Source organism: Ochotona curzoniae, unplaced genomic scaffold (genome assembly GCF_017591425.1).
Source record: "Ochotona curzoniae isolate NIBS_2020 unplaced genomic scaffold, NIBS_Ocur_1.0 scaffold_4506, whole genome shotgun sequence".
Taxonomy (NCBI): domain Eukaryota; kingdom Metazoa; phylum Chordata; class Mammalia; order Lagomorpha; family Ochotonidae; genus Ochotona; species Ochotona curzoniae.
Genome location: NW_024467119.1, coordinates 41,358,523 through 41,373,552, shown reverse-complemented (window position 1 = coordinate 41,373,552; position 15,030 = coordinate 41,358,523). Strand labels below are relative to the sequence as shown.

At 38.4% G+C, this 15,030-nt stretch overlaps 1 protein-coding gene across 1 annotated transcript in view; it reads left to right on the top strand.

Moving 5' to 3' along the window:
* Nucleotides 1–14,471, top strand: part of TACR3 (tachykinin receptor 3) — a 58,737-nt gene extending 44,266 nt beyond the window's left edge. The window contains exons 4-5 of the mRNA XM_040966972.1: nt 11,401–11,597; nt 14,159–14,471. Of these exons, the coding sequence (XP_040822906.1) occupies nt 11,401–11,597; nt 14,159–14,471 (510 nt within the window). The remainder of the gene's footprint in view (nt 1–11,400; nt 11,598–14,158) is intronic.
* Nucleotides 14,472–15,030: the final 559 nt, after the last annotated feature.

The window sequence follows — 15,030 nt, the reverse complement described above, 5'->3', positions numbered from 1 at the left end:
ATAATTCTGTATTTTTAAAGGTCAAGTTATATCAATACATAGCAAGAAATTTTGTTCTGGCAAGAAGATGTCAGCCTAGCCCTTCCCACCTGGTCACTTACAAGTTACCAGGTCTCTTCTTGCAACTTCCAGAACAGAGAAAATTGAGATGAGGATGACCCTATGCTAAAAAATAGCCACCTGGAAGGAGCTGAAGCCATTCCATAATGCTCTTTGCCAGAAAATGTAATTGAGGCAGAAATCTTCTTGACTTTGTCGTTTGGTGGGTGTCAAGGAACTGCAAACCCTATCAGGAACTATGTGAGACAAAGCACGTTGAGCAGTTATGCTTCCAGGTTTCTAAATTCAAGGAATTTATGAGATGATGAATGATTTGTAATTCTTATCCATTTGTATTTAAATGTGCTCTACATAACAAGAGCATGCAGAGTTTAAATATTAATTCTTTTTCATTATTTTTAGTTAAGATGACTCTGCCAATATTCATGTAGAATTAAATAAACCAGTCTCCAAACTATCTCCCATGAATACGTCACTGTTCCAACTTGATTTCTTTTTTTTCTCTTCCTACTTGAAAATAAGATCCAACATATAGATATTCCTCAGAGGAATACTATTCTGTGACTACCCTTGAACTTAAAAAAATAAATGTCTTGAGCATAATAAGTGAGGATTGAGCAGGAGTTACTTTCAAAGGTCTTGAAGCATGATATACAAGGGTCGTTACAAGACTTCATAGTAAATGAAATTAAACAAAGTTTATCTTGGCACATAAAAATTTTGAAATCCCCATCTAGTTTTTTATATAACACTCATCTTCAAGGAATTTTTGAAACCTCATCTAATGATTAATTCAGAGATCCAGTAATCTCAGCCCAGAACTTGCATTTGGGTTTTGACACATGTACTTCTTTAGTTTTAAGTTCTTTTAAAATATATTGGGAATACATAATCAAGGTTGGTCATGAAGATTAAATCAGCTCTTGTGTTTTAAAGTTTTTTTTTCTTTTTAAGGTGACTATTAGCATCACTTGGCATTTTATAAACATCCAAGATAAAGACATCTCTACTGACCCTTCCATCAGTGCTTGCTCCACTTGTGTCCTTTGATCCTGCCTTTCTGCAAGGACAATGTAACTATCAGTGGGGCTTTCCTTTGCTGATTTACAGAATTAGTATTAAAACCACATGGCAAGTGCATAGAGAGAAGCACTTGTCTGCACTGGGCATGGCTGACTGTGGCAAATTCTTTGTCAACAGAAAATAGCCACAGGAAGTTAATAAGGGGAAAGATGGAAACAGATTTTGGAAACATAGGAATGCCCTTAAATCAAGCATGCCATAACATAATTTCAAAACATTAGATCTTCTAGGATTTATTAGAATACCTAGAAATACAGAAGCAGGAATAGGTTTTCTATTATTTAGTTTCAAAGTAGCAACCCCATAGTCTCTGTAAGAACAGAAGACACTGATAACAGATTTATAACTCCTTTCCCCTTACAAGACTACCTGCTTGCAGTCAGTTATGAATTACAATTTTGCTTTTGAATTTTGAATTTTTTTTCATTTTTAATCATTATATATAATCCAGCATTCCATTGTCAAGATATATTTAACATTTCACTGGAATTCCATCTTTTATTCAGAAGTAGAAATGCATACTGCAATGTATCTCCAACTCATGGTATACTTGCCTCCATTATACAGTTGTTCTAGATAAACATATGGTTTTGAATTGTTTAAAAGTTTTCTTTAACTTCACAGGCAGAGAGACAGAGAGAGAGAATGTTCTTCTATTCATTGGTTCTTTTCCCTAGAGGTCTGCAATAGTCATAGACAGGCCAGGCAAAGCCAGGAGCCAGGAATTCCATCCAGTTCTCCCACATGGGTGCAGGAACCCAAGTACTTGGTCATCATCCTGTTTCCCAGTCACATTAGTGGGAACTGGAATGTAAATGCAAAGTGACCAGAACTTGAGCTTTATACCCCAGTATATAATGTAGAAACCTCAAACAGCAGCTTAACTTGTTTCTGCCCCAGTGCCCACCCTAGTATTTTCACATGGTTTCGTGAACTAGTATGAATAAATATTTTATTATGTTTTTATATAAATCTGCTAGTACAGCTCTTTAAATTAATACATATATCTTTATCTTATTTGACATTCATTTTTTGCTAATACACGAAATGGCCCAAAAAAAAAAAAAGAGATGAATTGGTTCGAAATGTGATATGTAAGAATTGCTATTAAAAATTTCTTGGAAATTGGTCTTAATTATTTCAATACATGCAATTCTGATTAGTGAATGTAATATTTTTTGTAAAAGCACAGAAATCATTTTTATTTGTCTTCTATTTTCATTTTCTCTTCTACAAATAAATCATGTCAGCTCTGCACCTTCAGAAATGAATCTTTGCATGGAATAAGGGAAGAAATCTTATGCTTTAATCAAAGGAACCTCTATTCAATCTAAACTCAAGCGACAGATTCAATTGGATTTTTGAATTGTGGGTAAGCCAGGAGGAATCTATGAGGGCACTTGGCAAGCCAGCCACAAGCTTGTCATCCTTTCTGCTGCAGGGGAGCTCATGCAGAAAATAGTGCTTCCCAGGAAGACTGCATTTACCTCCAGCTTGCCCTCCTGTCACCAAAAGCTTCTGCATACATTTCACACCATCCTAGAGAACTCCATTTTTAACAGGATCCTGGATAGTATTTGCTCTCTATTTGGCTGGGATAAAGTCACATTGTATTCTATCATCAGCATCTCAATTAAGCATTATATTGGAAATGGCTTCTCTGCCTTTCATCCTGAAGTCCTATAGACATGTACCCAAATGACAGAAACTTAATTTCTGATTCTGAAGGCTAAGATTCTGAGCACAAGTGCCAGCAAAGCTGGTCATTCACTAGCCACGCAGATGATCATGACAATAAGTCTTTCCTATTTCTCCCTCTCTATTACTTTGTACCAATTTCTTCTTATTTTATGGTTATAAGTCACATTTCATGAGTATTTAGTAACCTAATTTTAGTCTAAATACTTTTTTAAAGATTACATATAAATGCAGTCAGACTCTGAGACAGTGGATATTAGTAGCTCTAAATACAAATTAAGAAGAAACACAACTCATGCTATAGCAAGGCTTTGTTAGTTAACTCTTGTTATCATAAACATGTAAGATCAATCTTATTACATCTGTCTTAATGCACTCACTATTCTGATGCTATAAAGCTTCCATCTGATTTCGTGATTGATTCCTTCTCTTTAAGATAATTACAGACATAAAAATCTTACAGTTCTATCAAGGATCAGATTCAAAGACAGGGAGAATTTGGTCATTCGGCATTGAGTTACAGAGTGGTAAGAGAAATGTACTATGGACTAGTACACTTACTAGGTAATGACAATGTGTTCTGTATGTCAAAAACTTAGAAGAAAAGATTTCAGATATTTTCACTACAAAGAAATGATCAATATTTGAAGAGATAGATATGCCCACTGATTTGAACATTAAGCTATGTGTACATGTAGTGAGATGTCACTTGAAACACCATAAACATCCATAATTGTTATGTGTAAACTTTGTAAATGACAATATTATGGGAGTGGTACTTGACCAATTACTAAAAGTAACTAAAATGTACACCTATAAAGGGTAAAATTTATTAATAAATTATATGTGGATACAATATCCTTAAATTTAAAAAATTAAGAGATAAAATGTGTCCAATAAAATGTAAAGAAATAGGATTCCAAAACAACATATGTACGAAGATACTCTCCATTTGTGTGAGCATACTCTGTTTGGATTTGACATAATTTCTGTTGACATTGTATTAGGTTAATGTCAAATAGATAGACAAATTGTTGGATTTGGCAGCAGTATTCGGCTTTCTAGATATCAGGACAATATGCCTGTATTCTTGCCTAATCCTTAAATAAGTGATAAAGTCCATCTCCAATCCATCTTCATGGACTACCATGAAAAAGCATTACTAAGTTCTCATTTTCTCACTTGACACTAAAATTCTTAAGTATAGTCTTTTAACCATGAGTGAAAAAGATGAATGTAAATATCCCATAATGTAGTCATTTACACATAGAGTCTTTTCATTATCATGTGTCTATTATATACCAGTGAGAATGTTTTTTTAAAGTTTCCTTGTGCTTAAGATAAGCAAGCCAGCACTATTCACTTCAAGACATGACATGGTCCATTTGAGAACATTTGTTCACAAAATGACATTCGGAGAAATGGGTTAGGACATTATCCATGAAATGGTGCTTTGAATAATGAGTCCCAGTGAAACTATGAAATATACCTTAGCAATATGATACTAGATGTTGTACTTTTGTGTATACCTACAATATACACTTAAATAGCATCTAAACTTTAAATATTCCTAAAGGACTATTCTACTGTGATAATATGGGGGAAATGTCAGGAGGGGAAAAAAGGGAGGGAGGAAAAGCAGGAGGGAGGAATGCCTATACTTACAAAACTGTATCATGAAAAATCATAATTTAAAACCTCACATGCTCAAAATAACAAGTTTCTTGTAACACAGAAGCAACCACTTCTTGTTCAAACATTTGGAAAGAATAAGTACTGCACTGAGGAATGTAATTCAGATTATGTATATTTGGCTATTTGGCACTGGGATCAGCACTGTAGCTTACTGGCTAAAACCACCACCAGAAACACCTGCATTCCATGTGGGTGCCAGTTCAAAACCTGGCTTCTACATTTTCATTCCAGCTCCATAGTAATGTGACTGGGAAGGCAGAAGAAGATGACCAAAAGTTCAGGTCCCTCCGCTTATGCAGAAGACCTGGAAAAAGTTCAGGGATCTTGTCTTCAACCTGTTCCCATTCTGGCCATTGCAGCCACTGAAGGAGTAAAGCAGATGAAAAGATCTCTATGTCTTCCCCTTTCTATTTTCCTCTCTTTTTCTTGTTCTGCCTCAGATAGATAGATAGATAGATAGATAGATAGATAGATAGATAGATAGATAGATATAGCATTTAAATGTTCTAGATTGATTCAGAGTCTTGTACTCAAACATCAGACTCACCTATTCCACACTAATTTAATCTGAATTAGACTGTATACAGTCTAAACTATACAGGATACAAAACTCTAAGTTATTTATTTTTAATACATGAAAAGTACCAAGGCCTATTCTAAATTATGGCAAAATATGGCATGCATTTCAGTCCTGCCTTTGTGGTTAAAACAAATCCTTTACTACTAAAAACAGACACTATAATTTTATAAGAACTGCATCATTCACTCTTCCTCTCTCCTTCCTGCTAATAAGATTTTATACCCAAGGACACTGGGTGGGCTGTAACTGAACATGTTGCCATGGAAAAGAACTCCCATTGCATCAGAAACAGGAGATACCTTTTGGTTCCTTGCAATAGCCAGCAACAATCAGCCTTCATGTCAAGCTACATAAAACTTCTTATGATGTGACAAAAGTTTTCAATCTTCTCTGCCTCAGACAAGGTGTTGAATACAAATCTCAAGAGCTTGGGGAAGGCTACTAGTTTATCCTTTTCCTGCTTAGTACTCAGAAACCTTCAAGCCAGGGTACAGCTTTGCAGCACAATGGTTACAGCTTACATACAGTATTTGCAAAGCTATCATTGCTCAAACATTGTGATTCAGTTATTTATCTGAGCACTTTATGAATAGAATAAAATTCTGTGATTTCAACAGTTTCCAAAGAAATAGGACATCTACATAATAAGAGCTCGCTTTCATAGTCATATCCAAACTGGAACAATGAGAGTTAAACTTCTGGTAGTTAAGGTTACAATATTTTATAGAGATAAATAAAATGTATGAGATTTTTTTTAAAGGGCCCTTGATTTTTAGGATCTTTCAATTATTCTGACCTTAAAGGTCTTTACCCGCAAATTGAAACCAATTTCATGCATACTTTTTGGTCAGTTTTTACAAAAACTAAGTTCACATTTGCATAACTGTTTTTCTTGCTCATAATAATTATTCAGAAGAAAATTTAATGCTTTTTTATATCCTATTTGCATACACACTCTTTGCCTGAATTTATTTGTGATGAAAGAGGAAATAGTGACCAATGTGATGTTTTCACTTCATGTTCACTTTCATTATTTTTTTAAAGATTTGTTCATTTATTTCAAAAGAAATATTAGAGAGCAGGAGAGAGATCTTCCATTTTCTGTTTTACTCTTTGAGATAGTTGCGATATGTAGTTTGTATAGGCCAACATCAGCAGGCCGTAACTTCTCTCAGGACTCCCAAGTGAATGATGAAAGCTCAAAAACTCAAGCCATCTTCCTTTACTTTTTCAGGAACATTAGCAAGGGACTGTATTGAGAGTGAAAACAGCTGGAACTTGAATATGTGCATGTATAGAATGCCATTGCTACAAGTGGAAGTTTAAACTGATGCACCACAGTGCCTAACCCTCATATAATTTAAAGCTGTAGTAACACTCATCATATGGGAAGTCCAATCTAAATATCTGGAACACATCAGTGAGCAAAACAAACCAGAAAAATCTTTTTCTTTCTCCAATCTAAAATACAAAAGAATATCCATAGCAAAAGCTATGAAAAATAAGGCATTCTGGCAGTGCAGGAAGATCCATCAGCTAATAAGAATAGAGCTCAGGCTCTGTGGTAAGCAGCCAACAATCAAGCTAGCTGCCCCCAAGACACAAGAGGCCCAGACCTGGGACTGTGTTCCCCTGCACCTACACTCTGCAGTCAGCAGATGCCATGCAGGCTTGCTGCCAATGGGATGCAAGAACCCTGGCTCCACGCTCCTGGAAGCCTAGGAGGACAGGGGATAATGCTGGTGAAGGCCTTGGGAACTGTGGCTTCATGTCCAGGTAGGTGAAGCCCAGGGCTGAGCCTGAGGATCACTCCACATGCATGGTCTATGAATTGATCAGGGTAGAAGGTAAAGAGATGTGTGAGAGGGAACATTGCAAAGGAAATATATTGGTGACAAGGAATGACCACCACTGAAGTTAGGGGTCTTAGCCTACTTAATAGGAGTAGATATCAGTATTCACCAGTGAGAATCAGAACCAGGGATGTGTAAGGTTAAGTTGGAACATGACAATAACCAGCACATGAAAAAACCAGGTCTTGGGGCAGATAATGTGCGAGATATGTTGGTTCATCCTGGAAGAATTCCAATTTCTGCTGGTTAGCTTAAAGCTGGGGGATGGTGATGGGCTGAGCTAGGTGTGACCATGAAACCATCCAATACTCATGGGTTCTGGGGTTGGGAACAGAATGGAGAGATCCAGGCTGCAGCACCTGCAAGAGCACCCAAGAAGAGAGTGTGGGCCAGGCCAGCCACAACATCCACTAGCTCATACAAAGGCTGAAACAGATTGGGCAGACTATCCCAAGTAATGGCCTGTGACCCTCTGGTACATAAGAGATCTGGGTCTGGGAGTGGGCCTGGTGGGAGAACTTTGGAAATTCCCCTGGTAAGCCATAGGCCCCACTGGAGGGCATGTGGTTCAGGCCTGGGTATTGATCATGCTGGGCAAGGTAGCTCCACTCATTGCCAAATGTGTGGGTTGGTTCTGAAAGGGGGCAGACTGGGCAAAACCAGGCCAACCTTAACCCACTGGCAAGTGCAGGAGCCATGCTGGAGTGTGGGTCTTACTGGGCTAGGCTATACACATACCAGTTTGCATGAAGGAGGAATGGAGTATACTGGGCAAGGATAGGTTGCAGCACTTGCCAGTGATAGTTGGGACAGAACAGGCTACAACATCCGATAGCAAAGGCCAAGATGGGCAATGAGCTATGCCAAGCTGGGTCGGAGCAACCAGTGGCACACACAAGATCTGTGGCAGGAACAGGCTTGGTTGGGTGCTAAGAGGATGCCTCAGCTGGGTTGTAGTTCCCACTAGTGTGCACAAGAGCCAGAATGGGAGCAGAGATCAGGGTTGGACATGACTGTAGTGTCCCTTGACACAGATATGTTTTGGGTCTGGGCTATGCCAGACTGGACTAGACTCCAGTACCCATTGGTGCTCATGAGAGCCAGGGTAGGGATAGGATGGTCTGTGCAAAGTCACGGCACCCACTGAACCACACGAGAACTGTGTTCAGACATGGACAAGATATGACTGAGCTGTAGCACCCAACAGTACTGGAATGGGTGTGAGCCATTTGGGCAAGGCTACTCTTCCAGCCAGAACAGGAGGTAGACTAAGGCAGGACCAAGGACTCATTGTATTTATATATTCATTTTATGAGATATGTGTAATCAAAAGGCAATTTGTTGTCAGATATATAAAATAATGTATAAAAGTAAATTGAAATATAGTCCCAACATATCTCATAAAATGAACATATAAATACTGGAGGTGGAAACAAAATGTATGCTTATGAACTCAATTCTTCAGGAAAAAAAAATGATGTACTCTGAAGAACACTGAGGTAATTCAAGGACTTAACATGGTGTGGTCAAAGATGACACTGTGTGAACCACTGACCTTGATTTTCAACTCACATGACCAATTACCTATCCGTTTCATACTAGTAACCTGTGTGGTACAGTAATTAAGCCCTTTGGGAAACTCTGCCTTTACATTGATCCAGCTCATCTTTTGTCAATTCCTAGAAACAGGTCTCATATCACTTTAACCTCTGCGACTTTCATCTAAGTCTTCAACTTGTAATGCAATGACAAGTCCAGTTCATAAATAATTTCTCATTGTAAGTTGTCTTACAGCCATTTACAATAGGTTTTTCTCTAATTAGCAGGAATCTAACTGGAGGTAAACCTCAAACTATTTAATATACCTTATGCTAAACTTTTTACTAATTTGATATCCCCAAAAGAGATATGAGCAAATCTATTAGACATGTTAGTGATGAGAAATATTAAGAGACAGAGAACACTGAATTTCCCTTTTACACACAAATTCAAAATGCTCCATGTCCAGTATTTTTTTATTCCATTTTTATAGAAGCAGAATACTGAACAAATTTTTATTTAGAGACAAACAAAACGTCTCTCATTCAAGAAATTCTACATTACCATTCATCACTCATTCATCTATACCTATTTGCTTTATCTCCAACTATACACCAGAAACAGTGCTACTGCTGAGAACATTAGATAATTTCAGAAACTGAAGGCCTCATAGAGGATAAATTGAGATTGACATATAATTTTTTGTTTCAGTCTTTCATAATACTATGGTTAAAAAGAAATGAGCTGTGCTTACAAATTCAAAAAAGCTGGCCTATAAAACCAATTAATTGTAAAAGCCAGTTGCCAGGTGAATTCAACCTTGAGGCTGGGGTGAAAGGACCTCCCAGCAGCATGGTTGCTGCTGGCGGGATCTGAGCCAGGTCAAACTCAATGTTTGGGACCCTAGCCCCAGTCACTACTGCCAACCGGGGGCAAAGGGGATAAATCAAGGACTTACGTGGGTCCAAGAGGGACTTGGCAGACCTTGCTAGACACAGAGTGGCACCCACCAGCATATGTGTGGATTGGTTGGGTTGAACTAAGCTTCAATGCCCATTAACGCATATGAGAGCTCAATGGGATGTCAGACAGACTGGACCTGTCTGCTGTACATACAGGCAATAATGGGAACCAAGGCAGGGGACAGGCCTGGTGGGAGTTATTGCAGCTTGCTCTGACTAGGCAGCAGCTCCCACTGGCATACGTGAATGCCAAGTGTGTGGTGGGCAGGATCGGGTTGGGCTGCAACAACCATTGGTTTGTGTAGAAGACAGGGCTGGAGGCAGAACCGACCCAGTGATTGCAACCACCAGCGTGTGCATAAGCTGATTGGGGAAATGGACTGTGCCAGACCCTGTACTGGCAACTACACACAAGAATTAAGTTTGGGATCACCTCAGCTGAAGTTTCGTTGGGGATCCCCCTAAATGAATTGCTGGACTCAGAACCCCAACCATGGAGAGAATTTTAGGTTCCATGGTCTGGGCATGGAGTGTATGTACCAGAGGGGGCCTCCTCAGTGGCTTAGACGGAGCAGTGGACAACATATCAAGGAGCACATGGAGGATATGGCAGTACATTGGAGTCTGCAGAGAACACCTGGTACCACAAACAGAGGACAGAGGACAGAACAAATTGATTAACTACCCCAGCCAAGTGTTGGAGGTGCATATCTGGGCAAAGACTCTAGGGTGGACTATGTCAACCAGTGGATTCTGGAAAGATTTCATCATACTTGGAGTGGCGAGATTGGCTGTAATTCAGAACTGTTGAACTATTGAAACCTCTTGAGCATGACCCTCAAGAGCATGCCCCACACCCGGGACCCTGGGGTGGTGTCGGGTGGCTGTCTTCCATCCCAGGGTACAGAGACATTTGGGAGGCTGGGTATGGCTTCTCCCCTTGCCTTCTTTCCCCCAGACACAGGAAAGAAAAAAAGAGAATGTGGAAACGGTGATCTCACCCACGTTCCTGCAGCCCTTAACCCTTATCACCCTAGTCAACTATGTAAAAAATCATCAAAAATAAAAATAATTTTTAGAAAAAGCTGATTGCCTTTTTAAAAAAAAATTTTTAATTGGGGTAGGTATTTTGCATAGCAGTTAAAATACACTTGGGATACACACATGCACACATGCACTCTGATGCTCCTTCATTTGAGTCCCAACTCAATCCTTAGCTCCAATTTTCTGCTATATGCACCCTGGGAAGTAGCAGATAATACCTCAAGCCATTGGGTCCTGTACTGAAGTCCCAGATCCAGGCTTCAGCCTGACTACCTGCTAATGCAGTGTTTGAAGAGTGAATCACATATGATGCCACCCAAAGAAATAAACCAGATTTTTGAAAAATAAAAATCATAAATTATTGGTGTTTATTCAGACTAATAAATATTCATAATCAGCATGAAGGGAAACCTTTTCCAATGCAGGATTAAAAGGGAAGCCAATAGAAAATTGCCTAGTAAGCATGTTAATTTAAAATACCTGAATACTTCCATGAATATTGTATAATATACACCGAGGAACGAGCTAAACCCAACAGTCCAATACCTCCATGGTGACACAATAAGCATTTTCTTTAAATACTCTGTGCTCAATGTTGTACATTGTAGGCTACCAAAGCTAAATCCTCGGTCCTGTTTTTCTCTTCTCCCACCTGATTTTTTTTTTGACAGCATTTATTTCTATTTCAGACTAGTGAAAATCTGTTGTGGTTGCTGCCACCCATTCACAAATTTAGGTAAAGAGGGAGCAGTGACACAAACATATACTCTTAAGACCGACCTATCAATTTCTTACTCATAGGAAAATACCATTTGTAGTAAGCTGTTGCAATTACCATATATATAATGACTTTTAATTTTGCCAAAAATTACATCTCTCTTTCTAGGTCGTAAAAATGATGATTATTGTTGTGGTGACATTTGCCATCTGCTGGCTGCCCTACCATATTTACTTCATCCTGACTGCAATCTATCAACAGTTAAATAGGTGGAAATACATCCAGCAAATCTACCTAGCTAGCTTTTGGCTAGCAATGAGTTCAACCATGTACAATCCCATCATCTACTGCTGTCTGAATAAGAGGTAAAAACAAAGCTAACAATTGAACCTTTCTTGTCTCTCCTTTAAGATGTGCCAGCTTTCTGACGAAAATATGAAGAACAAAGTCTCAGATTCACCTATAAAAAGACTATAACTTGATTTTTCAGATGCCTCCTTACGTTCCAAAACACTCCACTTGAAACTTACATGTTCAAAAAAAAAAAAACGTTATTATCCATTGTAACTAGGGAATTCTTTAGTTGCCAACTTTTTCTTCCAAAACATTCCGTATTTTACCTATAAAAGAAAAATAAATGTCCACATGATTGAAGATGGTGTTACTGAAATTCTGTTGAAATCCTCAAAGAAATTTCCTAGAAATTCACAGATAATCCATGTAAGATGAAGAGATGATGCCATAAATGAATGAGCTTATAAATTCAGATATGACCATGGGGAAAGCAACAATAAAGACAAGCAAGATTCCAGTCACTTTACCTGGATAACACTTGGGAACAAACAGGAAGTGTGCAGCCTCAATGGTAATGGTTAGTGATGAAACAGGGGCAACAAAGGGAAAAAATGTTTGTAAAATATATTTAATGTATACATTATAAATATATTGTAAAATATGCAATGTACACATGTATAATGTATTATGTATACATACATGTGTATATATATAATGTATGCCATGTGTTATATATTTATAATATATAATAGGTCAAAATTGAGACAGGGAAAAAAGTATAGTGTGGTTTCTAAGTGAAGTCATCTTAGTTGTATGATAAACATGTAAAGAATTAAGATTAAAATTTGCAGGGTCAGGCCCGGCGCTATAGCATAGTGGTTAAAGTCCTCACCTTGCACGTGCCAGGATCCCATATGGTCGCTGGTTCTAATCACAGTGACCTTGCTTCCCATCCAGCTCCCTGATTATGGCCTGGGAAAGCAGTCAAGGACTGCCCAAAGCCTTGGGACCCTGCACCTGCGTGGGAGACCCAGAAGAGCTCCAGGCTCCTGGCTTCAGATTGGCTCATCTCCAGCTGTTGCAGCTGTTTAGGGAGTGAACTATCAGACAGAAGATCTTCCTCTCTGTCTCTCCTCCTCTCTGTATATCTGCCTTTCCCAAAAAAAAGTAAATAAATCTTTTTTAAAAATTTGCAGGGCCAATAATCTGCTAAATGAATAAATGTGTTTTTTGTATAAATGGAAATGAGACAATATAATTAAGCATATGAGTCAATTCCTAAGCTTTCTTTGGTTAGAGATCCACCAACTGTATTTTAGGTTCCTTAAATAATTAACTGATTTTTTTTCACTAATTAGATAAGCCAATTCTAGTTTACACCATCCCATTAGCTATATGTGTGTGTGTGTGATTTAAACCATCTTCATTTACTGTTTTAAAAAGGTAAGTACTTTGTGTTTCCAATATGATTAAATAAAACTATCAAAATGTGTGATTTTTAAATATTTTTTGTCTATTTGAAAGGCAGGTTTACAGAGAGAAGACAGAGAGAGGTCTTTAATCTGCTGGGTCACACCCCAAATGGCTGCAGCGGCCAGAGTTGAGCCCATTTGGAGCCAGGATCAAGCAGTCCATGAACAAGGAGGAGGATCAGAATGAAGCAGCAGAGCCCAGCACATAGCCTAGTGGCTAAATCCTTGCCTTGCATGCCCAGATTCCCATATGGACACATGTTCATATCCTGATTGCTCCACTTCCCATCCAGCTCCTTGATTATGGCCTGGGAAAGCAGTAGAGGATGGCCCAAAGCCTTGGGACCCTGCACCCACATGGGAGACCCAAAAGGGTCTCCTAGATCCTGGCTTTGGATCAGCTCAGCTTTGGCCCTTGAAGCCACTTATGGATTAAACCAGCAGACAGAGGATCTTCCTCTCTCTATCTCCTTCTCTCTGTATATCTGCATTTTGAATAGAAAATAAATAAATATTTTTTAAAAAATAAAAAAGAATGTAGTAACCAGTAGTTGAACTGGCACCCTAACGGGATGCTGGCTCTGCAGGCTAAGGATTGCCTTGCTACACTACCATGCTAAACCCCAAGATGTACAATTCTTAGGCTAATAAGATTTTATAAATATTTAATTATGTGTTCAGCTATTTTTAAAAAGTGTGTCATTTTTATATGCCTTAACTTCCCAGCATAATTCAATAATTCTTAAAATAGAAAACCATTGCAGTGACCCAGCAATGAAAAAAGAAGACCTCCTCTCTTTGTCTCCCCTTCTATATAAAATCTGCCTTTCAAATAAAAGTGGGTTTTTTTGTTTGTTTTTTGTAGTCTTTTTTCCTTTCAAATAAAAGTAAACAAATCTTTAAAATAATACACTGTTTCCTTGGCACATTGGTTACTTTGTGCTGTATTTTTGCTATTTAAGGATTTTCTTACTGATTTGAAATAAAGACTATGTTCAAACAAGAATTTCTAAAAGTAATATCAACACTATGGGCTTTAAGAATTTGATTGGAAAATCAAGTTGACCAGCCGTAACTCGCTGAAGTAAGGGTCTCTGTGACAACTGGAGAAAATATCTGTTTGAAAACATGACGTTTCCTCTCTATGGTCTGCTTCTCAGATTCAGAGCTGGGTTCAAGAGAGCTTTCCGCTGGTGTCCTTTTATCCAAGTTTCTAGCTATGATGAGCTGGAGCTCAAGACCACCAGGTTCCACCCGACACGGCAAAGCAGCCTGTACACAGTGACGAGGATGGAGTCCATGACGGTGGTGTTTGACCCCAGTGATGCGGACAACACCAGAACCAGTCGCAAGAAGAGAGCTGCACCAAGAGAAGCACAGTGCACTGCCTGCTCCCGCAGGAATTCCAAATCTGCTTCTACCACATCCAGCTTCATAAGCTCACCCTATACCTCTGTGGATGAATGCCCTTAAACACATTTGCTGCTGTGAAAATTTCATGTGAAACTATCACGGTCTCAACTCAGGCCCCATTCTCCCACTCATCAATCATCTCTGTCCTACACACTCTGGAAGAAGAAGGGTGATTTTTTGGGCAGCGCTGCTTAAAATGACAAAGTTAACATTTAAATGTAACATAAATGTTATTAAGCTATTAGCCAGTTCCCCTGAAAAAGAAGCTTTAAGTTTTATTCTTTGAGAATTCTAAATTTTTTATGCAAAAAAAAAAACATGTAACTACTGTGTGTTTAGTATCCAGTGTTTTTTTCCATTTAAAAATTGCAGCAAAATGGGTGTGTCCTTAAGACTATTCTCTCATTTGCAGGTTAATTTTTTCTATCACTGTAGTGGGAAAATGAGCTACTCAATTATCCTTTATCCATTTCATAGCTATAGATGAAAATGCTGTCGTTTTTCTGAAACCCAAAGAAAACCAAGAACTACATTTAACTATAGTATTTATCTTCCAAACTTCAGTGCTTCTGAATTCTCTTATCTTGAATTAGGGATAATCTCAGTACCAATCAAGAAT